Raw genomic sequence first — 26,990 nt, 5'->3', positions numbered from 1 at the left:
AATAGCCGGCTGTACTGTATGTTGTGTGTAGTATGATGGAGTGAAGAGTTGTGAAGAACCTTGTACAGATTTTTATGCTTTTCTTGTAATTCTACATGCAGAGTTATGGACAAAATTGCAGATTCTTCAAATATACAGTATACTGTATATATTATTATTAGAGTGTTTTTGGTTATAAAATATTTTGGTTATCATGTGGATTATTTTAAGACCACTAGGTGGAAGCAGAGTCAATATCTGTCAGATGAGCTGTTTCATATGTTGCAATGGTGACTTTAACTTTTGAAGTTTATACAAACAAACAAAAAAATTACTAGTGACTTTAATCAAGCAGGAACAGCATTTTAGTTAATTAGTTTACTAGTATACAGTGCACACTTACATTGTTAGATTAACATTTGTACAGTATATTTGTGCACAACTCACTACATGTTATGACTTGTCAGTGCTACGACCGTTGTATAATACTGATGTCAGTGTCAGCAGCACAAACATTTTTCATCTTTATTGAGGTCATTCTCATGTAAAAACTACACGTATTATTTATATATCAAAGTGAAACATTTCTTACCGTTTTATATTATTATAGATTATATTTAATTGTTATATTCATTATAAATTAAATAACTATAAAATGTATATATACATTTTATTAATATCAAAGTGATATAACCACAATATTATCATATATTGTAATATTAATATAGTTTTAAAAGTTAATGGAATGTCTTGAATTGATCCATTTAAACAGAAAATATGTCAAATTAAGGAGCCAAGACATTTTGGCAGTCTTTATCATGCATCGCTCACAAGTTACTTCCTCGGAGGCTATACAGTGTGGGCATGACTTAAAGGGTCAATTTATGCAAATCACCAAAGAAGCATTTTGTCAAAAACCATAGATAAATTGTATATCTAATCATGCAAATAGTTTTGTTTTTACAGTATCTGCAGATAGATATCTCAGTGTTTGAAACAATTCTCTTTCCAGCAAACACAACTCACTCCAGTGTTCTCAATGTGAACAACTTTTATTGGAACAGAAGAAATATCCCTTAATAGTACTTTTTTTCTTTCTCTCATTCTCTTAATATTTATACTCTTACAGTAAAACAAGTTCCTCTTTAATAACAGGTATTAGCTGTGATGTTTGAACTTGACATCTGTGTCTGTGGAAATAGCTCGGCAGTTCCAGAGAAGAGCAATGAGGAAGTAATTTCATAACCCTGAACAGTGTCGGCTCTGCCTCACAGCTTATTGTTGTGGCTTGTTTCAGGAACAGTATTCAGTCAATCGATGGCTAAATAATGTACCAGAAATTGTCGTTTGGTTCACTTAAATATCACTGAAATCATAAAAACCATGTTCTTCACAGCATTCATACATTTAAGGAATGCATTTCCATGAGCTATGTTACTTTAAATTTGAAAAACAAATTACCTTAGTTGAATATCACATGTGAGATACATACAGATACATGAGCTGACAGCAGTTGTTTTGTTTAGGTGTGTGTTGCAAGCAAACATTCAAAACATGATTAAAATAGTGCATTCAGGTTCTTACATTTTTTTTGTTACATGTTTTTATGTACAAACTTTATGGATGTTTTACTTCCTACATTTACATGCAGCCATGTCGTCTAACAACTGTACACAACATTTTCACAAAACAGACATGTTAAGTGCTCTCAAGATGCAAAGTGCAAAATGTGTTCGCTTTGGTGCAACAACAAAAATATCTACAACAGACTTTTAAAACATGTCATGTTACATTAGACACCTCAAGGTCTATTTAGTGGCTGTTGTGGAGCTTTCCATCATGTCACATGATCTTCAGATGACGCCCAGTTGTCATAGAAATGTAGAATGTATGAAATTTTAGAATTTTCCTACATTTCCATGACAACTGGGCAAACTCCATCTACTGATGAAGGTCATGTGAAATGATCAAAAAGATACAGAAAAGCTACTAAATGGCCCCTGAGGTGAAACGGTGTTGTTGCTGTTTCCAAGTTCAAGAGTAAACTCTGAAACTCGCAACACGTTCAACATTTGAATGCTTATCATATCATGTCATCCTCCTCCTCTCTCTCTCAAATTTTAAATTTCTCAACCACGTTCATACAAAAAAGTATAAATGCATAAAAAACAGCACTACACACTTTGATAGCCACTGTCTGTGATTATTGGTCTTGACTGGACAGCAGAGATCAAAGAGATAAAAGGTTTTTGGAGCTCAGAGAGACACTGACCATCCTGGACATCATTGGTGACATCTGGAAACACCGAGCTTAAGAAGCTTTTCGAGATCTCTGTGGGTGATTTCTCTGGATATTTATCCAAATCTTCCTCTTCCTCACCACTTCTCTGCTCTGAAAACAAAATATCAGGCTGCTTCACAAGAGTTTCAAATGCCTGATAGTCGTCATCCACTGGAGGAAAGCTTGCAGGCACACATTTGTAGCAGGGATTTTCGTCACATACAGTGACCCCATCGGGCTTCGTCGCACCAATGAGCACCTCGTCAAAGTTCTCGACTCTGGACGCGCGATCACAAGACATGGTTGTGTTGGTGCCGCTAGAGACGGAGGACAAACTGGAGTCTTCTGCATAGGAAAATCTCCCAGAATCGACATTGCACTGATACGACATGTCTGTTGGCATAAGAGATGAAACCACTGCTGGTAAAATGATATTTTGTTGTGCAGGAACAAGACAAGCTGGTGCTTGCTTGTCAAGACAGGTCATCATGTCACCCTCACTGGGATGGTATGTAGAGTCACAAAACATTTCAGCCTGCGTTTGATTCTCAGAATTGTCCATCACTGTCTGACATGCACAGCCGGGAATGAGGATGGAATAGGTTTTATTGTCAAATCCAGATGATCCAGAACTCAAGTCATCAGCTTTAACACCGCAAGTATGGTAGGGAGTGGAGAACAAACCACTGTCTTTGTTTGATTCTGTAAGTGGATTGGTGGTGACAGATGATATCGGGCTGATGTTAGCGAAGGCTTTACAGAGAGCATCCTGAACACCGGCTATAATGTCAGCAGGTTCTGTGTTAGCATAACTGAGCGAAGAGGAGCCGGTACTGATCCCACTGCTTGGCTGAGGGCTCCCACTGCTGTCCGTCAGCGACCCCTTCGACCTGAATACAGAGAAATGGGTTACTTAAAATGCAAATGCAATCACGTAGAAGCTAATCCTTGGGGAAATGTGTTGTGTTGTCGATGTACTCTTGTAGCCATGCTAACCATGGTTTGCTGTCATCTGGAACATAAGGCTCGACAGAGATAGAAGAGATGATGGATGGCATGGGCTTCAACACCTGCAACAAGGAGGACAGAAATGATCTGTTGTTATATGTTATTTCCCAAAAGATTTTCCATAAACTTTTTAACAGTGAGGTTTAAAGGACAGGTTCAAAATGTTTCAAGTCTGTCTTAAAACAACAGTCAGGGGCCCAAATGAAAAGTGAAAGGAGTGTGTAATAATTCCTCCTTTTCATACTGACTATTGAAAGATCCCTTTCAAATGTGCTTGCAATGTAAGTGATGGAGGCCAAAATCCACAGTGTGTAAAAATGCATTTAAAAGTTTATCTGAAGCTTGTATGAGGAGTCAGCAGTCTGAGTGAGTCATATTAAGTTCTTTGTGTTTCCTCAGACAGTGTTTCCCTGTTGAGCTGCGGAGGAAGTATAGTAACAAAAAGAGGAACTTTGGCACTAAAAAGACTGTATCGTTGAAAGATGTCTGCTTGATTTGACTCATTTGGACGGAAGCTTCGTATTAGCTTCAGATAAACTTTTAAATACATTTTTGCACAGAAGGAGGCTTGTGGATTTTGTCCCCCATCACTTACGTTGTAAGTGCATTATGAAGGGATCTTCTAATGTCCAGCATGAGGAAATGATTACAACAAGAAAAACCTATTTCAATGTTCATTTGGGTATCTGACTATTGTTTTAAGATAGACTTGAAAAATCATGAACCCGTCCTTACATGTTTATTTGGAAGGGAGTTCAATAAAAAGTGTGCACTTTTATAGTAGCAAGTTTTTAAAATTTTGACTCACCTCTTGCTCGCTTGGATGCACAAGAAGAACTTTGATTTGACGATCAGAAACTGGGTCCCACCACTTAGCTTTAAGCCTAAAACCAAATGCACAAATAAATCATCAAGATGACACACGACATGTAAACACAACACAGCAGCAGTTACAGCTTGTCTTTTTACAAAGAAACCAGACAAAGACAATCTATTTTTATGACTTACTTTAAATAACAGCGATATATAGCACTGCTGATGATGACTGCAACAATACTGAGGCTTATGATGACAGCCAGTAGCAGGACTTTGTGGGAGGCAGCTGTGAAGTAACATGTTTGAAATACATTTTTTTTTAAAAATCACTTCTTTTGTACAGTTAACATACAGTAGAGAGAGAAATTAGAGATAAGTGCACAGTGTTTAAATCTGGAGCCTGTTGACATGTTGTATCAACAGCTGTTGGCATTATAATGTCTTTAAAAAATGCCTGGAGATTAAACATTTCTTTTTAATTGAATAAACACGACTCATTACGGAAGTTCAGTAAGTGAATAATGTGTAACCAGAGACACACTTCTCGGATGAATTATATGCAAATAAGGGTCAGATCTCTACATTTCAATGTCATGCTGAACAACGAAAACTAGAATTACAAAGTTAACATCAGGGGACATTTTTAAAAACATCATTTGTCACAATGTGTGAACTGTGTGAATGCCCACGTCAGTGACTCAGGGACGTGACAGTGTGAATTGACATTAATACCACAGCAGATAACAGATGTAGTTACTGAGTAACAGTCTGGTGAAACTTCCTCATTCTGGAGTAAAAGCTGTCATGGTTCACCAAATAGCATCAAAACGACACATGTTTTGTTATTTTGGAGAAGATTTTAAAAATTGGCTACAACATGACAACAGAGTTTACAGGAGTAGAAAAATACAAAAAGAAAAACTCCCAAAAAATGATTTTAGAGTTTTCAGGGGTCCCAGGTGTCACATAATGGGCACTTGATTAAATTGTGGTTTGTTATATAAATAAAAAATGCCATGATTTCTTGTTCTATAAAAAAAAAAAAAACGTTGAGATTTGGTAACATATATAATGATAAAGCCGAATGTGGATTATATATTTAATGTACTTCTGTACAAAAGCTGAAGGATAAAAATATTAAACTCTGTCTTTTATATGTTTGTGAAGAACAGCAGCTTGATGTACAGTATGTTGAGCACGACTACAGTCAAGGAATATAAATATACAGTGTACTGCTTGAAAAGTCACAAAAAGACTGTAAAGAAAACACTCACGAGTTCTGAATTCATGCTCTTCACTACTGTCACTGAACAGGCCACTTATGCTTGTGTAGCTTTTCACGCTGACCAGGTATGTTGTACTTGGCTCCAAGTCTTTACCAAGTATTTCATGGTAATTTGGTCCATCAACTACGGCTGTTGTGATATTTTTAGATACCTGGTGAAGAGAAACGAAATAAAATGAGAATTTTGAAAATGTAGTTTCTTTAACTTTTTTCTACAACCAACCCATTGTTAAATAATAATCACTGAGTGGCAAAGTAGAAGTCTACATTTTAAACTGGTAAACAGCAACCTGACAGTAGTTGGATGTAAATAAGTTTAAAAACCTTCAACACACACAGTACATCAATATAAATGCATCAATGCATCTAAATTCACATTACTACAGCACATGCATTTTAGCTGCATGGCCACTCATTTTTATTTGAAGTGTTTGAAAAGCAGACTGAAACACTAAAAGATCTGTAAAGTCACTGTTTTATGACACTTCTCCTACCTCTTTTGTGTCTCCTTTTTTATGGTAAGTCACTTGAGCACTCAATCTGCTTCTGAGACTGTTTTTGTCAGTGTTTGCCGTCCACTCAACTTTAAAATTCCCGTTGGATTCATTCACTGAGATGATTGTTGGTGCTTTGGGCTTTGCTGTAGAACAGAAACAGGAAAAGTTCATGCAGTCTGTTTCTGGCAGCTGCAGATTTATGGACTTAAACAGTAACTCAATGCAGAGAATGAAATTCCCTGCAGGGAAAATGTAACTTAAAGTACTCTTGCTTCTGTCATTTCCCTGTTTTGAGAGAAATATTACATTTTACAAATGTTTATATGAAGAATGGCTTTTGTGGGTTGGACAGTTTTAAAATAGTCAACTCACCACTATCTGTGATGCTGATTAATTTGGACTCCACACTTTGGCCCCCTTTGAAAACTGTTGCTGTATGAGTCTCCCCTGGTATAAGCATCATTTTGACAGAGCAACAACACCGTCCAGTGTCACACTGCTTGATAATGCAGCGCTGCTCCCTGTTGAATACAACATCGTATACAACATGTTATGACTATAGGCTACGTCTCAGGCTGATTCAGTTGTTTGAAATACATTTCAAATCGATATGAATCATTACTGTATCTGATCTGGGGAAAGGAAAAAGGAAAAAGGAGAAACCAGTAACTCACCCATATCCATCGTTGCTCCGGAGAGTCAGATTGTATTCAGTGCAGTTTTGTGCGTCAAAGTGGCAAGACATCAAATCCTCGAGGTCGTTGGTACAATCAAGATTCAGGCCTGTTTCATTATCAAGCCCTGTACGAAACAGATATGATGCGACAAGACTGATCATGAGAATGAGTTATTGTATAAAAAGACTATTTAAAACTGTCTACGTGTCCATGTTATACGTACCAGAGAGAGCTACAGCGGCAATGTTTCCTAAAAGAAACAGGATCAAAGACATCCTATCGCGAACTCGCCTGAAACCAAACACAAAATCACTTATTTTCTTTTCTTTAATCCAGAAAATTCCATGATTTAAGTAACACAACTAGTTCCACCAACATGATCACCTGTTAAACTCCATGCTGAAATGATTCCTCGAAAACAGCACTCCAACTCAATTGTGACCCATTTGTCGAGGCGGTGCGTGCAGTTTGCTTCGTGAGTCTTCCTGATATGGAAAGCTGTTACTGGAAGCGTCATATTTTTTTCCTAGGATGGCGAAGTCATGACCCGCCCTTCTATAACTCTAAATCTACTCCTAATCTAACCAATCCAACCAACGAAGGCAACTAATAGTAACCAATCAGAGACAGACTAGGGCGGGTCATGACTTCGCCACCCTAAAAAATATTTAGTTTACTGGAAATGTTGCGCCACAAATTCAAGGGAAGTGCGTCCTACTCCTGTTTCATCAATCAACAGAGAGATGATTTTTACAGATTCTCTCAACGTCATTTCCATTGAGACGCACAGGCTGTGATAGACTAGTTCTTGTTATCTAAACAGCATTTGTTGTGTTTCTGTGCTGCTCCAGGGATTCATACTTTCATACATTAGTGGGACATGTTTGTCTCTGCTGGTTTACAACACAGACATTATCTGTACCGGAAGCTACCGGGTGTAGCTAATGAAACGTGTCTCCATGGATACAAATATTTGGGGTGGTTAGAAAATAAAGAGAGAAAGTTTGGTTTTAGGTTGGGTTCATCATGATTGCTATTGTCTATCTATTAGTTTTGATTGATTATCTATTTATTTATTTGTCTTTTTGATGTAATATTATATGTATTTTAACAACCGTCACCTCTGTACTTATGTCAATATGTGTTGGTGTCTCACATGCCACATACTCAGGTGCATTATATGGGACGTGCTGTGAAAAAATAGAAATAGAAATAGAAAGCCTTTAATGTCATTGTATTGTAGATTCTGTACACCAAAATTACTGCTTAAAATTGCTACTCCTGGTTGGTGAATTAAATAAATATGTATAAAAAAGTGTATCAGTGAAAATAGGTGTAGGCCTAGTATACACCGGAGTAATATGAAATATTGCACATAAATAGATATGATTATTGCACAGTGAGAAGTCACGAGAATGATATTTAACCACGCCTAAATATTTGTTAGGCATTCATGGGCAGTAAATAGTAACATTTTCGTAACATTAAATATAAATTTATCTGAACATATATAATTGATAAATATATCAGTGAACAGAACTCTCTATGCACAGCCAGGTCGGTCACAGGAACATCTTAGGCGAAGATGAAAACGAACCACCGCACTCTGAAATGACTTTACTGTGACTTTACAACGACTTTTAACAGCAGCTCTTTCAAGTTCACTCTGTTCGCTCCTAATAAAGTCACAGTAAAGTCATTTCAGTGTGCGCTGATAAATATAGCAGTCATGTCATGATATCAAGTTAACAGCTGAGTTCATTTGTGTAATGTGTATTGTATGATTTATACTGGCTTTAAAACTTTAAATTATTCTTTAGCAATTTACACAAAACATAGATGATTCATTAATAATTTATGAATTCTATGCATTATATTTAAAAGTCCATGTTTAATATTCTGTGTATAATAAGTAGACTGACTACATGAAGTGACTGTGGCAGCAGTATCCATTTCAGACCATGAGGTGGAGGCAGAGTTACAGTAAAATGTGACAGATTAACTGCTCCACACGTTGTCATGTTGCCATTATTACTTTTGGAGTTTAAGTATTATATTTATTATCATTATATTGTTTGCAAACTTGTGTTCCTCCATTTAATAGTGTTCACAGTAACAAATGCAGAAGAGGTGCATTTCACAAAACAGCTCAGTGTTGCAAGAGCTCCTCTGCTTACATGCGGAAGATGTATGTGTCACGTACATATTTTGCACTTTGACTTTTAATATGCAGGCCTGTCTGATAAAGTCACTGTGCACTCTGTACACTGCTGAATTTAACTGCATGTTCAAGAAAAGACAATTGATATACTGGTGTGATCTCACTGTAAAATCTTTGTTTGTCACAGTAAACATTTTACATCTGATGTTTATTTCATATGTGAAAACATGTTTTTATGCTTTATTTCAGTTGCAAGTTTTCCCAAATATGTAAATTGACCAGCTGGTCAAATCCTCACACATCAAACACTCTCCTAGCCCTCAAATTACTTTAAACTTTTCTGTTAGTAATTTTCCTTTTGCTTACACTTTTGAATGATCTACCCTCCCCGCCCGGATACCCAGTTTCAACATAAACTATGTCAAATTAAAGAGCAGTACTTTTTTAAAAATGCAGTCTTTCACAACTTGCTACCTCTGAGGCTGTGGGTTGTAAACATGTTGTGTTGGTGGGAAACAAAAGCTGCATTGTTGGTGGAACAGTACTGAGGACAAAATCCAATAATGTTTTAACTTGTTACAGTTTTTCTCAAATTTCTTGAAATTATGCTCCATTTCTAAAACCTCTAAACATGCATAAATGCAACAAATGCATAACTGCAAACTTGACAAACTTCAAACTTCCATGTCAAAACCAAACTCTCCACTTGAAACCGTGTAATCTTACATCTAAACCAAACTTTGCCTTCAGACATCACGCAAACACCATCAAATACACAAACACTACAAAACAACCATAATACACTGGTGAGATCCCAATTATAGTGTGTAAGCAATCGAGAAAAATTGTAAAAACAAAATGTATGATAGTTTTTGGTTTAAGGGTTGACTCACTCAAATAAAAACTAAATTCACTTACTACTTGTGCCAGGCAGATAGTTTAGCTTTTATCTGCTGAGATGCCCTCAGCTGCCACAATCAAATGAACATCTTTTGTTTGACTTTTTTCCAGAATATCACAGTTTCATCATATTCACAGTAAAATCAGGAAGTCATTTTCATAACAACACCAACTTTGTAGCTTGTCTCAGACACACTGAGTCAATTCTGATTTCAGTTCCTCCAAAAAGCTTTTCCTTCATAATACACTTTCAATGGAAGTGATGGGGGACAAAATCCACAGCCCTCCCTCTGTACAAACATATTTAAAAGTTTACTTGAAGCTAACATGAGGCTTCAGCCATCCAAATAAGTCAAATTAAGTCAATATATTTCAAAATTACTGTCTTTTTAGTGCCAAATTACTTCTTTTTTGTTATGATCCTTCCACTGCAGCTGAACAGGAAAACACTGTTCATTGAGACACAAAGAGGGAATTCTTTTACTAAAAAGACTAACTGTGGCAGATATCCACTTAATTTCAATTGTAATTTTATAAGCACATCTGGAGAGGATCTTCTATTGATCAGTAGGAACAGGAGGAATGATTACAGTGAACAAAATCTGTTTGGGAACCTGACTATTGTTTTAAGACAGACTTAAAAAACTGTGAACATATCCTTTTACAGTTTTTCACAATTGCTAAGATACATTTCTTGAAACCTTCCACCCTTTTCATAAACACTGTAAACACAAAACCCAATTTTCAAACTACGTTCACTAAACCTCTGACTCATCTTGCAAAAATCAAACAATCACCTCAAAACATTTTATCTGTGCTCAAAATCAACAATGTTTTCAGATCATACACACAGCCAGTCAACATAAAAATACTACTGAGCATTCATGAAACACTACATCAAAAATGGAAAACACAGTGTTCAGAGCACGTAGCTCCAGCAAAAATGTCATTTTGCATTTTCCAAAAGAAATATTCACAACTCAGTAACACAGTTTAGATATTGAACACTGTAAGTACTTCAAAAATACAGTATTGGATGTCTGTGGATTCAGCACTTGCATACGGTAAAAATACAGTACTGCAAAAGGACAAAGACAAAATGTAAATGAAAAGCACATTATGGTACACTGCAAATGTCACTGCACAATAAAATTTTTAATTTATCATACTCTGGGGGCACCTATTGAGGGCACTTTATCATACTGTGGGGGAACGTTAGAGGGCACTTTATCATACTGTGGGGGCACCTTAGAGGGCACTTTATCATACTGTGGGGGCACCTTAGAGGGCACCTTATCATACTGTGGGGGCACTTTAGAGGGCACCTTATCATACTGTGGGGGCACCTATTAAGGGCACTTTATCATACTGTGGGGGCACTTTAGAGGGCACTTCGTCATACTGTGGGGGCACCTTAGAGGGCACCTTATCATACTGTGGGGGAATGTTAGAGGGCACTTTATCATACTGTGGGGGCACCTTAGAGGGCACTTTACCATACTGTGTGGGCACTTTAGAGGGCACTTCGTCATACTGTGGGGGCACCTATTGAGGGCACTTTATCATACTGTGGGGGAACGTTAGAGGGCACTTTATCATACTGTGGGGGCACTTTAGAGGGCACTTCGTCATACTGTGGGGGTACCTATTGAGGGCACTTTATCATACTGTGGGGGAACGTTAGAGGGCACTTTATCATACTGTGGGGGCACTTTAGAGGGCACTTCGTCATACTGTGGGGGCACCTTAGAGGGCACCTTATCATACTGTGGGGGAATGTTAGAGGGCACTTTATCATACTGTGGGGGAATGTTAGAGGGCACCTTATCATACTGTGGGGGAATGTTAGAGGGCACTTTATCATACTGTGGGGGCACTTTAGAGGGCACTTCGTCATACTGTGGGGGCACCTTAGAGGGCACCTTATCATACTGTGGGGGAATGTTAGAGGGCACTTTATCATACTGTGGGGGAATGTTAGAGGGCACCTTATCATACTGTGGGGGAATGTTAGAGGGCACTTTATCATACTGTGGGGGCACCTTAGAGGGCACTTTATAATACTGTGGGGGCACTTTACCATACTGTGGGGGCACTTTAGAGGGCACTTTATCATACTGTGGGGGCACCTTAGAGGGCAATTTATTATACTGGGGGTACCTTAGAGGGCAGGAGTAATAAACAGGAGGCTCTCCCTGCTCATGATCCTGCTGCTCACACTCAAACAAGACATCCCAATGACCACCCAGAAATGTAAGAAAATGTTGGATGTTAAATGGCCCCAAGGTGGCAAGATGGTGGAGAACCCCACAATGACTTATGGCAGCACAAAGTGTCATCTTGCCGCCCTGCTGGTGAGGGACTTTGACAATGGCCCGTTGGCCAATGCTGTAGTGATGTATTGAAACATCCGTATGCACTAAATTTTCAGGGACTAAAAATAAAAAAATTTCCTGCTCTCTTCTCTGAATCTCCTGATGGTGGCCGCAAACAATCTGCTGAGATTGGGTCGTGCGTTTCGACCTGCTTCCCTTATTGTCCTTCCATGAACAAGAACATGGTCTATCACAGCTGCTCGAATTTGATCTGGCTATCATACTGTGGGGGCACTTTAGAGGGCACTTCGTCATACTGTGGGGGCACCTTAGAGGGCACCTTATCATACTGTGGGGGAATGTTAGAGGGCACTTTATCATACTGTGGGGGCACCTTAGAGGGCACTTTATCATACTGTGGGGGAATGTTAGAGGGCACTTTACCATACTGTGGGGGCACTTTAGAGGGCACTTTATCATACTGTGGGGGCACCTTAGAGGGCAATTTATTATACTGGGGGTACCTTAGAGGGCAGGAGTAATAAACAGGAGGCTCTCCCTGCTCATGATCCTGCTGCTCACACTCAAACAAGACATCCCAATGACCACCCAGAAATGTAAGAAAATGTTGGATGTTAAATGGCCCCAAGGTGGCAAGATGGTGGAGAACCCCACAATGACTTATGGCAGCACAAAGTGTCATCTTGCCACCACGCTGGTGAGGGACTTTGACAATGGCCCGTTGGCCAATGCTGTAGTGATGTATTGAAACATCTGTATGCAATTACTGTTCTCAGTCTTCCTCCTCCTCTTCCACCTAGTCACCTTCCACCTCTTACATGCACTCTTCCTCCTCTGCCTCTCAGATTATTTCCATCCATTGTTGGTATCAATTCTCAACTCACCCATGCCATCTGTGCACATGAACTGGCTTATATTGGTTTCATGACATGTGTTGTGGCCATTTGTTCAAAAGGCAAAAAAGGACAAATCAAGAGTTTCTTCAAAAATATCAAAAATTCAAGAAAAATCAAAAAAGGACCACAAATGCACCAGGTTAGTAAGGCTTACTCAGACAGTCAAAGAATTCATTTTCCAGGCCAAAAGCTGCGTTCAGAGGGTGTAATTTCAGCTTTCAACAGCAAACAAACATGTTAAAAAATCATGCTACCTCTCTGCTTTGTCCTGCTGGTAAAAAAAAACATTTCCCCTTCCCAGTGCATTTCCTGCCTCTTACACCTGGCTACCTATATCACCTACTGTCTGATGCCCCTCGTGTTTACCCACAAAACAAAATAAATAAAAATAAACAACATAAACAAAAATAATAATAATCTAATCAACTAATGAAATAGCTCCTTCAACAAGACAGCAACAAGTGTGAACAATTTAGAATCATTGTGTGTGCTATGGCATTTGTGCTGTAATTTTGTTTAACTTCTTCTACCTGTGGTCACCATTATGCATCAGAAGTGTATCACTGTGCAAAATGTGTTTTAGTGAGTGAGAATGTGTTTAGAGTTTTGCAAAAAAGAGTAAATGGGATCTGCAAACTGTGTCTTACAGGTGAAAATTATTCAAGGTTTTGCCAAAAGAGTGATTGATTCAATAAATGGGTTCGGGCCACTGAACGGTTGGTTCAGAGAATGGACTTAAGTGTTTTAGCAGGTCAGGAAAACTGTAACTCATAGATCACTGAAATGATTTTGTTCTAATGTTACAGGCCTAATGGTCTAATGTTAGAAGCCTGATATGTTTAAAGGATTATAATGTTTCATGACCTTGAATAAAAATAATGTGACAAAAAAGGTGAATTCAGTTTCTATCAAAGGACATTTTGATGATTTTCTATTTCATACAGAAACATTATGCACTTTTCACATCAAAGGTAGCCTTGAAAACTCCTGCTTTAAAGGATTTTTTATTTTATTTTATTTTAGCCATTTATACAAGATAATCATGTCAATGATTCATTAATCATTTAAGAATTCATTTTCAGATCAACAGATGGAAGCAGAGTTACAGTAAAATGTGACAGATTAACTGCTCCACATGTTGTCATGTGAAGCAGTTAATTTAAAAAAAAGGAAGAAAATTAAATATAATAAATAATAATAAAAAAAAAACATGATGTACTTTTCACATCAAAAGTAGCCAAGAAGTCAAAACATTGCACACAGTTATAAAATTAACCGTTCATAAGGTGCAAAGCAGATTACTGAGAGTAGAAAAATGTATAAAACAGCCTTGAAAACAGTCATGTTACAGATTTGCGTGTTAAAGCAGAAATCCCTGATCAAAAAGATACAGAAAAGCTACTAAATGGCCCCTGAGGTGAAACGGTGTTGTTGCTGTTTCCAAGTTCAAGAGTAAACTCTGAAACTCGCAACACGTTCAACATTTGAATGCTTATCATATCATGTCATCCTCCTCCTCTCTCTCTCAAATTTTAAATTTCTCAACCACGTTCATACAAAAAAGTATAAATGCATAAAAAACAGCACTACACACTTTGATAGCCTCTGTCTTTGATTATTGGTCTTGACTGGACAGCAGAGATCAAAGAGATAAAAGGTTTTTGGAGCTCAGAGAGACACTGACCATCCTGGACATCATTGGTGACATCTGGAAACACCGAGCTTAAGAAGCTTTTCGAGATCTCTGTGGGTGATTTCTCTGGATATTTATCCAAATCTTCCTCTTCCTCACCACTTCTCTGCTCTGAAAACAAAATATCAGGCTGCTTCACAAGAGTTTCAAATGCCTGATAGTCGTCATCCACTGGAGGAAAGCTTGCAGGCACACATTTGTAGCAGGGATTTTCGTCACATACAGTGACCCCATCGGGCTTCATCGCACCAATGAGCACCTCGTCGAAGTTCTCGACTCTGGACGCGCGATCACAAGACATGGTTGTGTTGGTGCCTCTAGAGACGGAGGACAAACTGGAGTCTTCTGCATAGGAAAATCTCCCAGAATCATCAGAGAGACATTGACCATCCTGGACTAGTACTTGCTTGTCAGGACTGCACTGATACGACATGTCTGTTGGCATAAGAGATGAAACCACTGCTGGTAAAATGATATTTTGTTGTACAGGATCCGGACAAACTGGTGCTTGCTTGTCAGGACAGGTCATCATGTCACCTTCACTGGGATGGTACACAGAGTCACAAAACATCTCAGAATTATTCATCATTATCTGACAGCTGGGAATGCGTATCGAATAGGTCATGTTGTCAAAGTCAGTGGATTGAGGAGAATTCTTTAAGTCATCAGCTGTGACACAAGGATTGTAGGTAGCGGAGAGCAAACCACTGTCTTTGTTTGATTCTGTGAGCAGAGGGGCAGTCACTGATGATCTTGGACCAATGTGGACGAAGGCTTTACTGAGGGCATCCTGAACGCCGGCCTTGATGTCAGCAGGTTCTATAATGGCAGAAGAGAAGCCGGTACTCATCCCGCTGCTGCTTTCTGTCAGTGATGCCATCAACCTGAATAAAGAGAATCAAAAACATCATTTAAAATCACAACACCTTGAAGAAAAATTCCTTCTAGACATGTCTTGAGTTGATGATGCACCAGTGCAGCTGTACTAACCGTGGTTCACTGTTATTTACAACAGCAGTGTCAATGGAGACAGAAGAGAAGTTGGTTTGTAATGGCTTTAAAACCTGCAACAAGAAGGATCTAAAGAATTAAAATCTTCAGATCTTAAACATTTTAGTTAAATAGACCAATTTAAAAGTATTGCATTAAGAGTTTAAGTGGAGAATTTTATATCTAAGTAATCATTGTTGGGAAAAAAGACAACTTTAGTTTTAAATTGACTTTAGTTTTAAAGTTTCAAGGATTTGCTGAATGTTAATGTGGAAAGATGTTAAATAAACAGATAAACAATAATAGAAGCTGTGTGTTTTTCATGTTACAACATCTTTGCTTTTTCTTTGACCAACATCAAAAGGTGTCTTACCTTTTGTTCGCCTGGATGTATGTCTAAAAGTTCTGGATTTGGACATTTGGAAAGTGTATCCCGCCACTTTGCTTTTAATCTAAAACCAAATGCACAAATAAATCAACAAAACGGCAAACAGACAGGACATATACAAACATTACAGAGGAATTACAGCTTTATAATATTGTACTTACATGGAAACAAGGAACAGACAAAATTACTTACATTTCAAAACAGCCTAGTGCAACACTGGTGATGATGACTGCAGCAAAACTGAGGCAGATGATGACAGCCGAGAGCAGGGCGTGACGGTACGCAGCTGTGAAGTGACAAGATTGGTGTGCAGCTTCAAATCTTGAACCAGATTTTGGTTATTTTAACAGCACCCACAATGTCAGTTTATGTTACTTTCCAACCTCTGTAAGTATGTTGCAGCTGTAGACATTATCACTTCTGTCAAGGTCAAATCCATGATTGTGTATATAGTATATGTTGTAATACTATACAGGATGTCCAGCATCTTATTCTACTAAAATTAAATTTAGTAGAATAAAATGAATTAAATTATACACTTCTTGTCATGTGTAACAGCGGTACTGAAAACATTTCTGTTTTGGAGATGCATCTAAAAGCCCCAAAATGTTTCATTTTTTTCTATCTTCAGTTCTGAGTATTAATGGACAAAGGCTGAAGGATAAATACAGTGTTAAAGTGTGTATTTTACATTTCTTTTATAACAGTATAAGAAAAAATGTACAGTCAAATGCTTGAAAAGTCACAAAAAGACTGTAAAGAAAACACTCACGAGTTTTGAATTCATGCTCTTCACTACTGTCACTGAACAGGCCACTTATGCTTGTGTAGCTTTTCATGCTGACCAGGTATGTTGTATTTGGCTCCAAGTCTTTACCAGGTATTTCATGGTAATTTGATCCATCAGCTATGGCTGTTGTGATATTTTCAGATACCTGGTGAAGAGAAACGAAATAAAATGAGAATTTTGAAAATGTAGTTTCTTTAACTTTTTTCTACAACCAAACCATTGTTAAATAATAATCACTGAGTGGCAAAGTAGAAGTCTACATTTTAAACTGGTAAACAGCAACCTGACAGTAGTTGGATGTAAATAAGTTTTAAAACCTTCAACACACACAGTACATCAATATAAATGCATCAATGCATCTAAATTCACATTACTACAGCACATGCATTTTAGCTGCATGGCCACTCATTGTTATTTGAAGTGTTTGAAAAGCAGACTGAAACACTAAAAGATCTGTAAAGTCACCGTTTTATGACACTTCTCCTACCTCTTTTGTGTCTCCCTTCTTATGGTAAGTCACTTGAGCACTCAATCTGCTTCTGAGACTGTTTTTGCCAGTGTTTGCCGTCCACTCAACTCTAAAATTCCCGTTGGATCCCTTCACTGAGATGATTGTTGGTGCTTTGGGCTTTGCTGTAGAACAGAAATAGGAAAAGTTCATGCAGTCTGTCTCTGGCAGCTGCAGATTTATGGACTTAAACAGCAACTCAATGCAGAGAATGAAATTCCCTGCAAAGAAAATGTAACTTAAAGTACTCTTGCTTCTGTCATTTCCCTGTTTTGAGAGAAATATTACATTTTACAAATGTTTATATGAAGAATGGCTTTTGTGGGTTGGACAGTTTTAAAATAGTCAACTCACCACTAGCTGTGATGCTGATGACTTTGGACTCCACACTTTGGCCCCCTTTGAAAACTGTTGCGTTATGAGTCTCCCCTGGTATAAGCATCATTTTGACAGAGCAACAACACCATCCAGTGTCACGCTTGATAATGCAGCGCTGCTCCCTGTTGAATACATCATATACAACATGCTGTGACTATAGGCTACGTCTCAGGCTGATTCAGTTGTTTGAAATACATTTCAAATCGATAGTGACACGGATCATTACTGTATCCGATTGATCTGATTTGAACAAAGGAAAAAGGAGAAACCAGTAACTCACCCATGTTCATCGTTGCTCCGCAGAGTCAGATTGTATTCAGTGCAGTTTTGTGCGTCAAAGTGGCAAGACATCAAATCCTCTAAGTCGTTGGTACAATCAAGATTCAGGCCTGTTTCATTATCAAGATCTAAACGAAACAGATATGATGCGACAAGATTGATCGTGAGAATGAGTTGTTGTATAAAAAGACTATTTAAAACTGTCTACGTGTCCATGTTATACGTACCAGAGAGAGCTACAGAGGCAATGTTTCCTAAAAGAAACAGGACCAAAGACATCCTATCGCGAACTCGCCTGAAACCAAACAGAAAATCACTTATTTTCTTTTCTTTAATCCAGAAAATTCCATGATTTAAGTAACACAACTAGTTCCAACCACATGATCACCTGTTAAACTTCATGCTGAAACGATGCTTTGAAAACAGCACTCCAACTCAAGTCTGATCATACTACAGGAGTCGTGCAGTTTGCTGCGTCTTCCTTCTTTGGAAAGCTGTTAGCTGGAAATGTTGCGCCACAGATTCAAGGGAAGTGCGTCCTACTTCTGTTTCCTCAGAAAAAGATGTACTGTACACACTTCAGCCGACACTACATTTTAGTAAAACACTGTAAATGGAGCAACCCAAATAAAACTTTTAAAAAATAGTGAATTTGTGGATAAATGTGTATTTTTGATAGCTAAATAGTGCCTAAATGTGTGTGATTTGATTAAAGCAGTAGTTCAGAGATACAGTAGTTTTGGGGAATTTTATTTATTTCACTTTCCCAGAGTCAGAAACTAATAAATGCCTTCAGACAGAACTTTTATATGTATTGGCTGTAGTCTGAAGTATGTCGAACAGCAATATCAATCTATCTTGGCTCAATTGGTGATTGTCTATGAGATTAAATATCAATCATGAATTGACCCCCTGAAAACCTTGAAAACTCCTGCTTTAAAGGATTTTTTATTTTACTTTATTTTAGCCATTTATACAAGATAATCATGTCAATGATTCATTAATCATTTAAGAATTCATTTTCAGATCAACAGATGGAAGCAGAGTTACAGTAAAATGTGACAGATTAACTGCTCCACATGTTGTCATGTGAAGCAGTTAATTTTTAAAAAGGAAGAAAATTAAATATAATAAATAATTAAAAAAAAAACATTATGTACTTTTCACATCAAAAGTAGCCAAGAAGTCAAAACATTGCACACAGTTATAAAATTAACCGTTCATAAGGTGCAAAGCAGATTACTGAGAGTAGAAAAATGTATAAAACAGTCTTGAAAACAGTCATGTTACAGATTTGTGTATTAAAGCAGAATTTCCCTAAAAATGACTCAATACTACACACTGTGATAGTCACTGTCTGTGATTATTGGTGTAGACAGGTTAGCAGAGATGAAAGAGAGAAAAGGTCTTTGGTCATCAGAGAGACATTGACCATCCTGGACTGGTACTTGCTTGTCAGGACTGCACTGATACGACATGTCTGTTGGCATAAGAGATGAAACCACTGCTGGTAAAATGATATTTTGTTGTACAGGATCCGGACAAACTGGTGCTTGCTTGTCAGGACAGGTCATCATGTCACCTTCACTGGGATGGTACACAAAGTCACAAAACATCTCAGAATTATTAATCATTATCTGACAGCTGGGAATGCGTATCGAATAGGTCATGTTGTCAAAGTCAGTGGATTGAGGAGAATTCTTTAAGTCATCAGCTGTGACACAAGGATTGTAGGTAGCGGAGAGCAAACCACTGTCTTTGTTTGATTCTGTGAGCAGAGAGGCTGTCACTGATGATCTTGGACCAATGTGGGCGAAGGCTTTACTGAGGGCATCCCGAACACCGGCCTTGATGTCAACGGATTCTATAATGGCAGAAGAGAAGCCGGTACTCATCCCACTGCTGAAAACATTACAAAACAGAGGAATTACAGCTTTATAATATTGTACTTACATGGAAACAAGGAACAGACAAAATTACTTACATTTCAAAACAGCCCAGTGTAACATTGGCGATGATGACTGCAGCAATACTGAGGCAGATGATGACAGCCAAGAGCAGGGCGCGACGGGATGCAGCTGTGAAGTGACAAGATTGGTGTGCAGCTTCAAATCTTGAACCAGATTTTGGTTATTTTAACAGCACCCACAACATCAGTTTATGTTACTTTCCAAACTCTGTGAGTATGTTGCAGCTGTAGACATTATCACTTCTGTCAAGGTCGAATCCATGATTGTGTAATTAGTATATGTTGTAATACTATACAGGATGTCCAGCATCTTATCCTAGTAAAATTAAATTTAGTAGAATAAGATGGATTAAATTATACACTTCTTGTCATGTGTGACAGCAGTACTGAAAACAGATTTTTGTTTTGGAGATGTATCTAAAAGCCCCAAAATGTTTCATTTTTTTCTATCTTCAGTTCTGAGTATTAATGGACGAAGGCTGAAGGATAAATACAGTGTTAAAGTGTGTATTTTACATTTCTTTTACAACAGTATAAGAAAAAAAAAGTACAGTACAGTCTGTAGCGACTACTGGAAACAAAGTAAAAAGTCACTGAGAGGCTGAGGTTGGGCCTTGTTTGCTGATTGTCTAAGACACTACCAAAAAGATTCACTGAGATCAAAAAATATGTTTAATAGCTTTTATTAATAGAAAAGATCAACTTATCATAACGTGCACAAAATATACTGAAAATAATCACAGCGATCAGAGGCAAAACAGCTGTCAACAAAAAATACGGCAACCCACTCACCCTCTCTCTCTTTCTTACCAGCTGCCATGCAGGTGAACAGGTGCTTATATTAACTATAGGAATATCACCGCCCATATCCAAGTGACCTGATTATCAATCACCGTGATCGTACAATAATAAAACCAAAATAACCCAAAATATAAACCATCACAAAATTACTAATTTGCAATTCATTCTAATTTCACAATTAATCCATTCATGGCTCCTACACAGTCAAATGCTTGAAAAGTCACAAAAAGACTGTAAAGAAAACACTAACGAGTTCTGAATTCATGCTCTTCACTACTGTCACTGAACAGGCCACTTGTGTTTGTGTAGCTTTTCACGCTGACCAGGTATGTTGTACTTGGCTCCAAGTCTTTACCAAGTATTTCATAGTAATTTGGTCCATCAACTACGGCTGTTGTGATATTTTCAGATACCTGGTGAAGAGAAACGAAATAAAATGAGAATTTTGAAAATGTAGTTTCTTTAACTTTTTTCTACAACCAAACCATTGTTAAATAATAATCACTGAGTGGCAAAGTAGAAGTCTACATTTTAAACTGGTAAACAGCAACCTGACAGTAGTTGGATGTAAATAAGTTTTAAAACCTTCAACACACACAGTACATCAATATAAATGCATCAATGCATCTAAATTCACATTACTACAGCACATGCATTTTAGCTGCATGGCCACTCATTGTTATTTGAAGTGTTTGAAAAGCAGACTGAAACACTAAAAGATCTGTAAAGTCACCGTTTTATGACACTTCTCCTACCTCTTTTGTGTCTCCTTTTTTATGGTAAGTCACTTGAGCACTCAATCTGCTTCTGAGACTGTTACTGTTAGTGTTTGCCGTCCACTCAACTCTAAAATTCCCGTTGGATTCCTCCACTGAGATGATTGTTGGTGCTTTGGGCTTTACTGTAGAACAGAAACAGGAAAAATTCATGCAGTCTGTCTCTGGCAGCTGCAGATTTATGGACTTAAACAGTAACTCAATGCAGAGAATGAAATTCCCTGCAAAGAAAATGTAACTTAAAGTACTCTTGCTTCTGTCATTTCCCTGTTTTGAGAGAAATATTACATTTTACAAATGTTTATATGAAGAATGGCTTTTGTGGGTTGGACAGTTTTAAAATAGTCAACTCACCACTATCTGTGATGCTGATGTATTTGGACTCCACACTTTGGCCTCCTTTGAAAACTGTTGCGTTATGAGTCTCCTCTTGTATAAGTATGATTTTGACAGAGCAACAACACCGTCCAGTGTCACACTGCTTGATAATGCAGCGCTGCTCCCTGTTGAATACAACATCGTATACAACATGGTGTGACTATAGGCTACGTCTCAGGCTGATTCAGTTGTTTGAAATACATTTCAAATCGATCGTGACATGAATCATTACTGTATCTGATCTGTTGAAAGGAAAAAGGAGAAACCAGTAACTCACCCATGTCCATCGTTGCTCCGCAGAGTCAGATTGTATTCAGTGCAGTTTTGTGCGTCAAAGTCACAAGACATCAAATCCTCGAAGTCGTTGGTACAAACAAGATTCAGGCCTGTTTCATTATCAAGCCCTGTACGAAACAGATTTGACGCGACACGACTGATCGTGAGAATGAGTTATTGTATAAAAAGACTATTTAAAACTGTCTACGTGTCCATGTTATACGTACCAGAGAGAGCTACAGCGGCAATGTTTCCTAAAAGAAACAGGATCAAAGACATCCTATCGCGAACTCGCCTGAAACCAAACAGAAAATCACTTATTTTCTTTTCTTTAATCCAGAAAATTCCATGATTTAAGTAACACAACTAGTTCCAACAACATGATCACCTGTTAAACTTCATGCTGAAACGATGCTTTGAAAACAGCACTCCAACTCAAGTCTGATCATACTACAGGAGTCGTGCAGTTTGCTGCGTCATTTTTCTTTGGAAAGCTGTTAGCTGGAAATGTTGCGCCACAGATTCAAGGGAAGTGCGTCCTACTTCTGTTTCCTCAGAAAAAGATGTACTGTACACACTTCAGCCGACACTACATTTTAGTAAAACACTGTAAATGGAGCAACCCAAATAAAACTTTTAAAAAATAGTGAATTTGTGGATAAATGTGTATTTTTGATAGCTAAATAGTGCCTAAATGTGCGTGATTTGATTAAAGCAATAGTTCAGAGACACATTAGTTTTGGGGAATTTTATTTGTTTCACTTTCCCAGAGTCAGAAACTAATAAATGCCTTCAGACAGAACTTTTATATGTATTTGCTGTAGTCTGAAGTATGTCGAACAGCAATATCAATCTATCTTGGCTCAATTGGTGATTGTCTATGAGATTAAATATCAATCATGAATTGACCCCCTGAAAACCTTGAAAACTCCTGCTTTAAAGGATTTTTTATTTTATTTTATTTTAGCCATTTATACAAGATAATCATGTCAATGATTCATTAATCATTTAAGAATTCATTTTCAGATCAACAGATGGAATCAGTTACAGTAAAATGTGACAGATTAACTGCTCCACATGTTGTCATGTGAAGCAGTTAATTTTAAAAAAAGGAAGAAAATTAAATATAATAAATAATAATAAAAAAACATGATGTACTTTTCACATCAAAAGTAGCCAAGAAGTCAAAACATTGCACACAGTTATAAAATTAACCCTTCATAAGGTGCAAAGCAGATCACTGAGAGTAGAAAAATGTATAAAACAGTCTTGAAAACAGTCATGTTACAGATTTGCGTGTTAAAGCAGAATTTCCCTAAAAATGACTCAATACTACACACTGTGATAGTCACTGTCTGTGATTATTGGTATAGACAGGTTAGCAGAGATGAAAGAGAGAAAAGGTCTTTGGTCATCAGAGAGACATTGACCATCCTGGACTGGTACTTGCTTGTCAGGACTGCACTGATACGACATGTCTGTTGGCATAAGAGATGAAACCACTGCTGGTAAAATGATATTTTGTTGTACAGGATCCGGACAAACTGGTGCTTGCTTGTCAGGACAGGTCATCATGTCACCTTCACTGGGATGGTACACAGAGTCACAAAACATCTCAGAATTATTCATCATTATCTGACAGCTGGGAATGCGTATCGAATAGGTCATGTTGTCAAAGTCAGTGGATTGAGGAGAATTCTTTAAGTCATCAGCTGTGACACAAGGATTGTAGGTAGCGGAGAGCAAACCACTGTCTTTGTTTGATTCTGTGAGCAGAGGGGCAGTCACTGATGATCTTGGACCAATGTGGACGAAAGCTTTACTGAGGGCATCCCGAACACCGGCCTTGATGTCAGCAGGTTCTATAATGGCAGAAGAGAAGCCGGTACTCATCCCACTGCTGAAAACATTACAAAACAGAGGAATTACAGCTTTATAATATTGTACTTACATGGAAACAAGGAACAGACAAAATTACTTACATTTCAAAACAGCCCAGTGTAACATTGGCGATGATGACTGCAGCAATACTGAGGCAGATGATGACAGCCAAGAGCAGGGTGCGACGGGATGCAGCTGTGAAGTGACAAGATTGGTGTGCAGCTTCAAATCTTGAACCAGATTTGGGTTATTTTAACAGCACCCACAACATCAGTTTATGTTACTTTCCAAACTCTGTAAGTATGTTGCAGCTGTAGACATTATCACTTCTGTCATGGTCGAATCCATGATTGTGTATATAGTATACGTTGTAATACTATACAGGATGTCCAGCATCTTATTCTACAAAAAATTAAATTTAGTAGGATAAATGGATTAAATTATACACTTCTTGTCATGTGTAAACGCAGTACTGAAAACAGATTTCTGTTTTGGAGATGCATCTAAAAGCCCCAAAATGTTATGTTTAGTATTAAAAAAAAGTACAGTACAGTCTGTAGCGACTACTGGAAACAAAGTAAAAAGTCACTGAGAGGCTGAGGTTGGGCCTTGTTTGCTGATTGTCTAAGACACTACCAAAAAGATTCACTGAGATCAAAAAATATGTTTAATAGCTTTTATTAATAGAAAAGATCAACTTATTATAACGTGCACAAAATATACTGAAAATAATCACAGCGATCAGATGCAAAACAGCGGTCAACAAAAAATACGGCAACCCATTCACCCTCTCTCTCTTTCTTACCAGCTGCCATGCAGGTGAACAGGTGCTTATATTAACTATAGGAATATCACCGCCCATATCCAAGTGACCTGATTATCAATCACCGTGATCGTACAATAATAAAACCAAAATAACCCAAAATATAAACCATCACAAAATTACTAATTTGCAATTCATTCTAATTTCACAATTAATCCATTCATGGCTCCTACACAGTCAAATGCTTGAAAAGTCACAAAAAGACTGTAAAGAAAACACTCACGAGTTTTGAATTCATGCTCTTCACTACTGTCACTGAACAGGCCACTTATGCTTGTGTAGCTTTTCATGCTGACCAGGTATGTTGTACTTGGCTCCAAGTGTTTACCAAGTATTTCATAGTAATTTGGTCCATTAACTATGGCTGTTGTGATATTTTCAGATACCTGGTGAAGAGAAATGAAATAAAATGAGAATTTTGAAAATGTAGTTTCTTTAACTTTTTTCTACAACCAAACCATTGTTAAATAATAATCACTGAGTGGCAAAGTAGAAGTCTACATTTAAACTGGTAAACAGCAACCTGACAGTAGTTGGATGTAAATAAGTTTTAAAACCTTCAACACACACAGTACATCAATATAAATGCATCAATACATCTAAATTCACATTACTACAGCACATGCATTTTAGCTGCATGGCCACTCATTGTTATTTGAAGTGTTTGAAAAGCAGACTGAAACACTAAAAGATCTGTAAAGTCACCGTTTTATGACACTTCTCCTACCTCTTTTGTGTCTCCTTTTTTATGGTAAGTCACTTGAGCACTCAATCTGCTTCTGAGACTGTTACTGTTAGTGTTTGCCGTCCACTCAACTCTAAAATTCCCGTTGGATCCCTTCACTGAGATGATTGTTGGTGCTTTGGGCTTTACTGTAGAACAGAAACAGGAAAAGTTCATGCAGTCTGTTTCTGGCAGCTGCAGATTTATGGACTTAAACAGTAACTCAATGCAGAGAATGAAATTCCCTGCAAGGAAAATGTAACTTAAAGTACTCTTGCTTCTGTCATTTCCCTGTTTTGAGAGAAATATTACATTTTACAAATGTTTATATGAAGAATGGCTTTTGTGGGTTGGACAGTTTTAAAATAGTCAACTCACCACTAGCTGTGATGCTGATGACTTTGGACTCCACACTTTGGCCCCCTTTGAAAACTGTTGCGGTATGAGTCTCCCCTGGTATAAGTATCATTTTGACAGAGCAACAACATCGTCCAGTGTCACACTGCTTGATAATGCAGCGCCGCTCCCTGTTGAATACAACATCGTATACAACATGGTGTGACTATAGGCTACGTCTCAGGCTGATTCAGTTGTTTGAAATACATTTCAAATCGATAGTGACACGGATCATTACTGTATCCGATTGATCTGATTTGAACAAAGGAAAAAGGAGAAACCAGTGACTCACCCATATCCATCGTTGCTCCGCAGAGTCAGATTGTATTCAGTGCAGTTTTGTGCGTCAAAGTGGCAAGACATCAAATCCTCTAAGTCGTTGGTACAATCAAGATTCAGGCCTGTTTCATTATCAAGATCTAAACGAAACAGATATGATGCGACAAGATTGATCGTGAGAATGAGTTGTTGTATAAAAAGACTATTTAAAACTGTCTACGTGTCCATGTTATACGTACCAGAGAGAGCTACAGAGGCAATGTTTCCTAAAAGAAACAGGACCAAAGACATCCTATCGCGAACTCGCCTGAAACCAAACAGAAAATCACTTATTTTCTTTTCTTTAATCCAGAAAATTCCATGATTTAAGTAACACAACTAGTTCCAACAACATGATCACCTGTTAAACTTCATGCTGAAACGATGCTTTGAAAACAGCACTCCAACTCAAGTCTGATCATACTACAGGAGTCGTGCAGTTTGCTGCGTCTTCCTTCTTTGGAAAGCTGTTAGCTGGAAATGTTGCGCCACAGATTCAAGGGAAGTGCGTCCTACATCCGTTTCCTCAGAAAAAGATGTACTGTACACACTTCAGCCGACACTACATTTTAGTAAAACACTGTAAACTCTCTCTCAACTTTAATTCCATTGAGGCGAACAGGCTGTGATGGACTAGTTCTTGTTATTTGTGTTTCTGTGCTGCTGCAGGGTTACATACTTTCATACATTAGTGGGACATGCAGGGGTGAAATAGTGATTTTTAAGTCTGGAGGTATAGACCCCCCCATCCCCCACCCCCACCTTCGTCCATTCAGTACCACAAAA

The 26,990-nt window shown here is 37.9% G+C and overlaps 3 protein-coding genes and 1 long non-coding RNA gene across 9 annotated transcripts; 1 reads left to right on the top strand and 3 right to left on the bottom strand.

Annotated features, from left to right (window-relative positions):
• Positions 1-1,012: 1,012 nt before the first annotated feature.
• Positions 1,013-18,415, bottom strand: LOC122974229. 4 transcript variants are annotated; one of them, XM_044342424.1, is made up of 10 exons: positions 18,251-18,415; positions 18,090-18,157; positions 17,864-17,990; positions 6,239-6,387; positions 5,864-6,009; positions 5,359-5,521; positions 4,277-4,370; positions 4,077-4,152; positions 3,257-3,330; positions 1,013-3,150 (listed from the first exon to the last, which is right to left on the bottom strand). In XM_044342424.1, the coding sequence occupies exons 1-10, from the start codon at positions 18,262-18,264 to the stop codon at positions 2,154-2,156; spliced, it is 1,908 nt and encodes a 635-aa protein (XP_044198359.1). In that variant the 5' UTR covers positions 18,265-18,415; the 3' UTR covers positions 1,013-2,153. The 4 variants fall into 4 exon arrangements, with proteins under 4 accessions (XP_044198359.1, XP_044198275.1, XP_044198245.1 ...); XM_044342340.1 differs by lacking the exon at positions 17,864-17,990 and adding an exon at positions 6,541-6,667 and having other exon boundaries at positions 18,251-18,409; XM_044342310.1 differs by lacking the exons at positions 17,864-17,990; positions 18,090-18,157 and adding exons at positions 6,541-6,667; positions 6,767-6,834 and having other exon boundaries at positions 18,251-18,401.
• Positions 1,910-14,382, top strand: LOC122975085. Its single transcript, XR_006400569.1, has 2 exons — positions 1,910-1,984; positions 14,254-14,382. It is a non-coding gene; the product is annotated as an uncharacterized LOC122975085 (long non-coding RNA).
• LOC122974465 lies at positions 13,828-22,705 on the bottom strand. Its single transcript, XM_044342532.1, has 10 exons — positions 22,451-22,705; positions 22,290-22,357; positions 22,064-22,190; positions 21,763-21,911; positions 17,185-17,330; positions 16,680-16,842; positions 16,100-16,193; positions 15,893-15,971; positions 15,520-15,593; positions 13,828-15,413 (listed from the first exon to the last, which is right to left on the bottom strand). The coding sequence occupies exons 1-10, from the start codon at positions 22,462-22,464 to the stop codon at positions 14,423-14,425; spliced, it is 1,905 nt and encodes a 634-aa protein (XP_044198467.1). The 5' UTR covers positions 22,465-22,705; the 3' UTR covers positions 13,828-14,422.
• Positions 22,706-22,997: 292 nt separating this feature from the next.
• LOC122974926 lies at positions 22,998-26,693 on the bottom strand. Of its 3 annotated transcripts, none has more exons than XM_044343141.1 (8): positions 26,566-26,693; positions 26,405-26,472; positions 26,179-26,305; positions 25,869-26,017; positions 25,494-25,639; positions 24,990-25,152; positions 24,045-24,138; positions 22,998-23,959 (listed from the first exon to the last, which is right to left on the bottom strand). In XM_044343141.1, exons 1-8 carry the CDS (start codon positions 26,577-26,579, stop codon positions 23,395-23,397), a joined length of 1,326 nt encoding a protein of 441 aa, XP_044199076.1. In that variant the 5' UTR covers positions 26,580-26,693; the 3' UTR covers positions 22,998-23,394. The 3 variants fall into 3 exon arrangements, with proteins under 3 accessions (XP_044199076.1, XP_044198989.1, XP_044199137.1); XM_044343054.1 differs by having other exon boundaries at positions 22,998-23,962; positions 26,566-26,692; XM_044343202.1 differs by having other exon boundaries at positions 23,833-23,924; positions 26,566-26,690.
• Positions 26,694-26,990: the final 297 nt, after the last annotated feature.

Source organism: Thunnus albacares, chromosome 1 (genome assembly GCF_914725855.1).
Source record: "Thunnus albacares chromosome 1, fThuAlb1.1, whole genome shotgun sequence".
NCBI classification, from domain to species: domain Eukaryota; kingdom Metazoa; phylum Chordata; class Actinopteri; order Scombriformes; family Scombridae; genus Thunnus; species Thunnus albacares.
The sequence above is the reverse complement of the archived record's forward strand: the minus strand, read 5'-3'. Positions and strand labels throughout refer to the sequence as shown.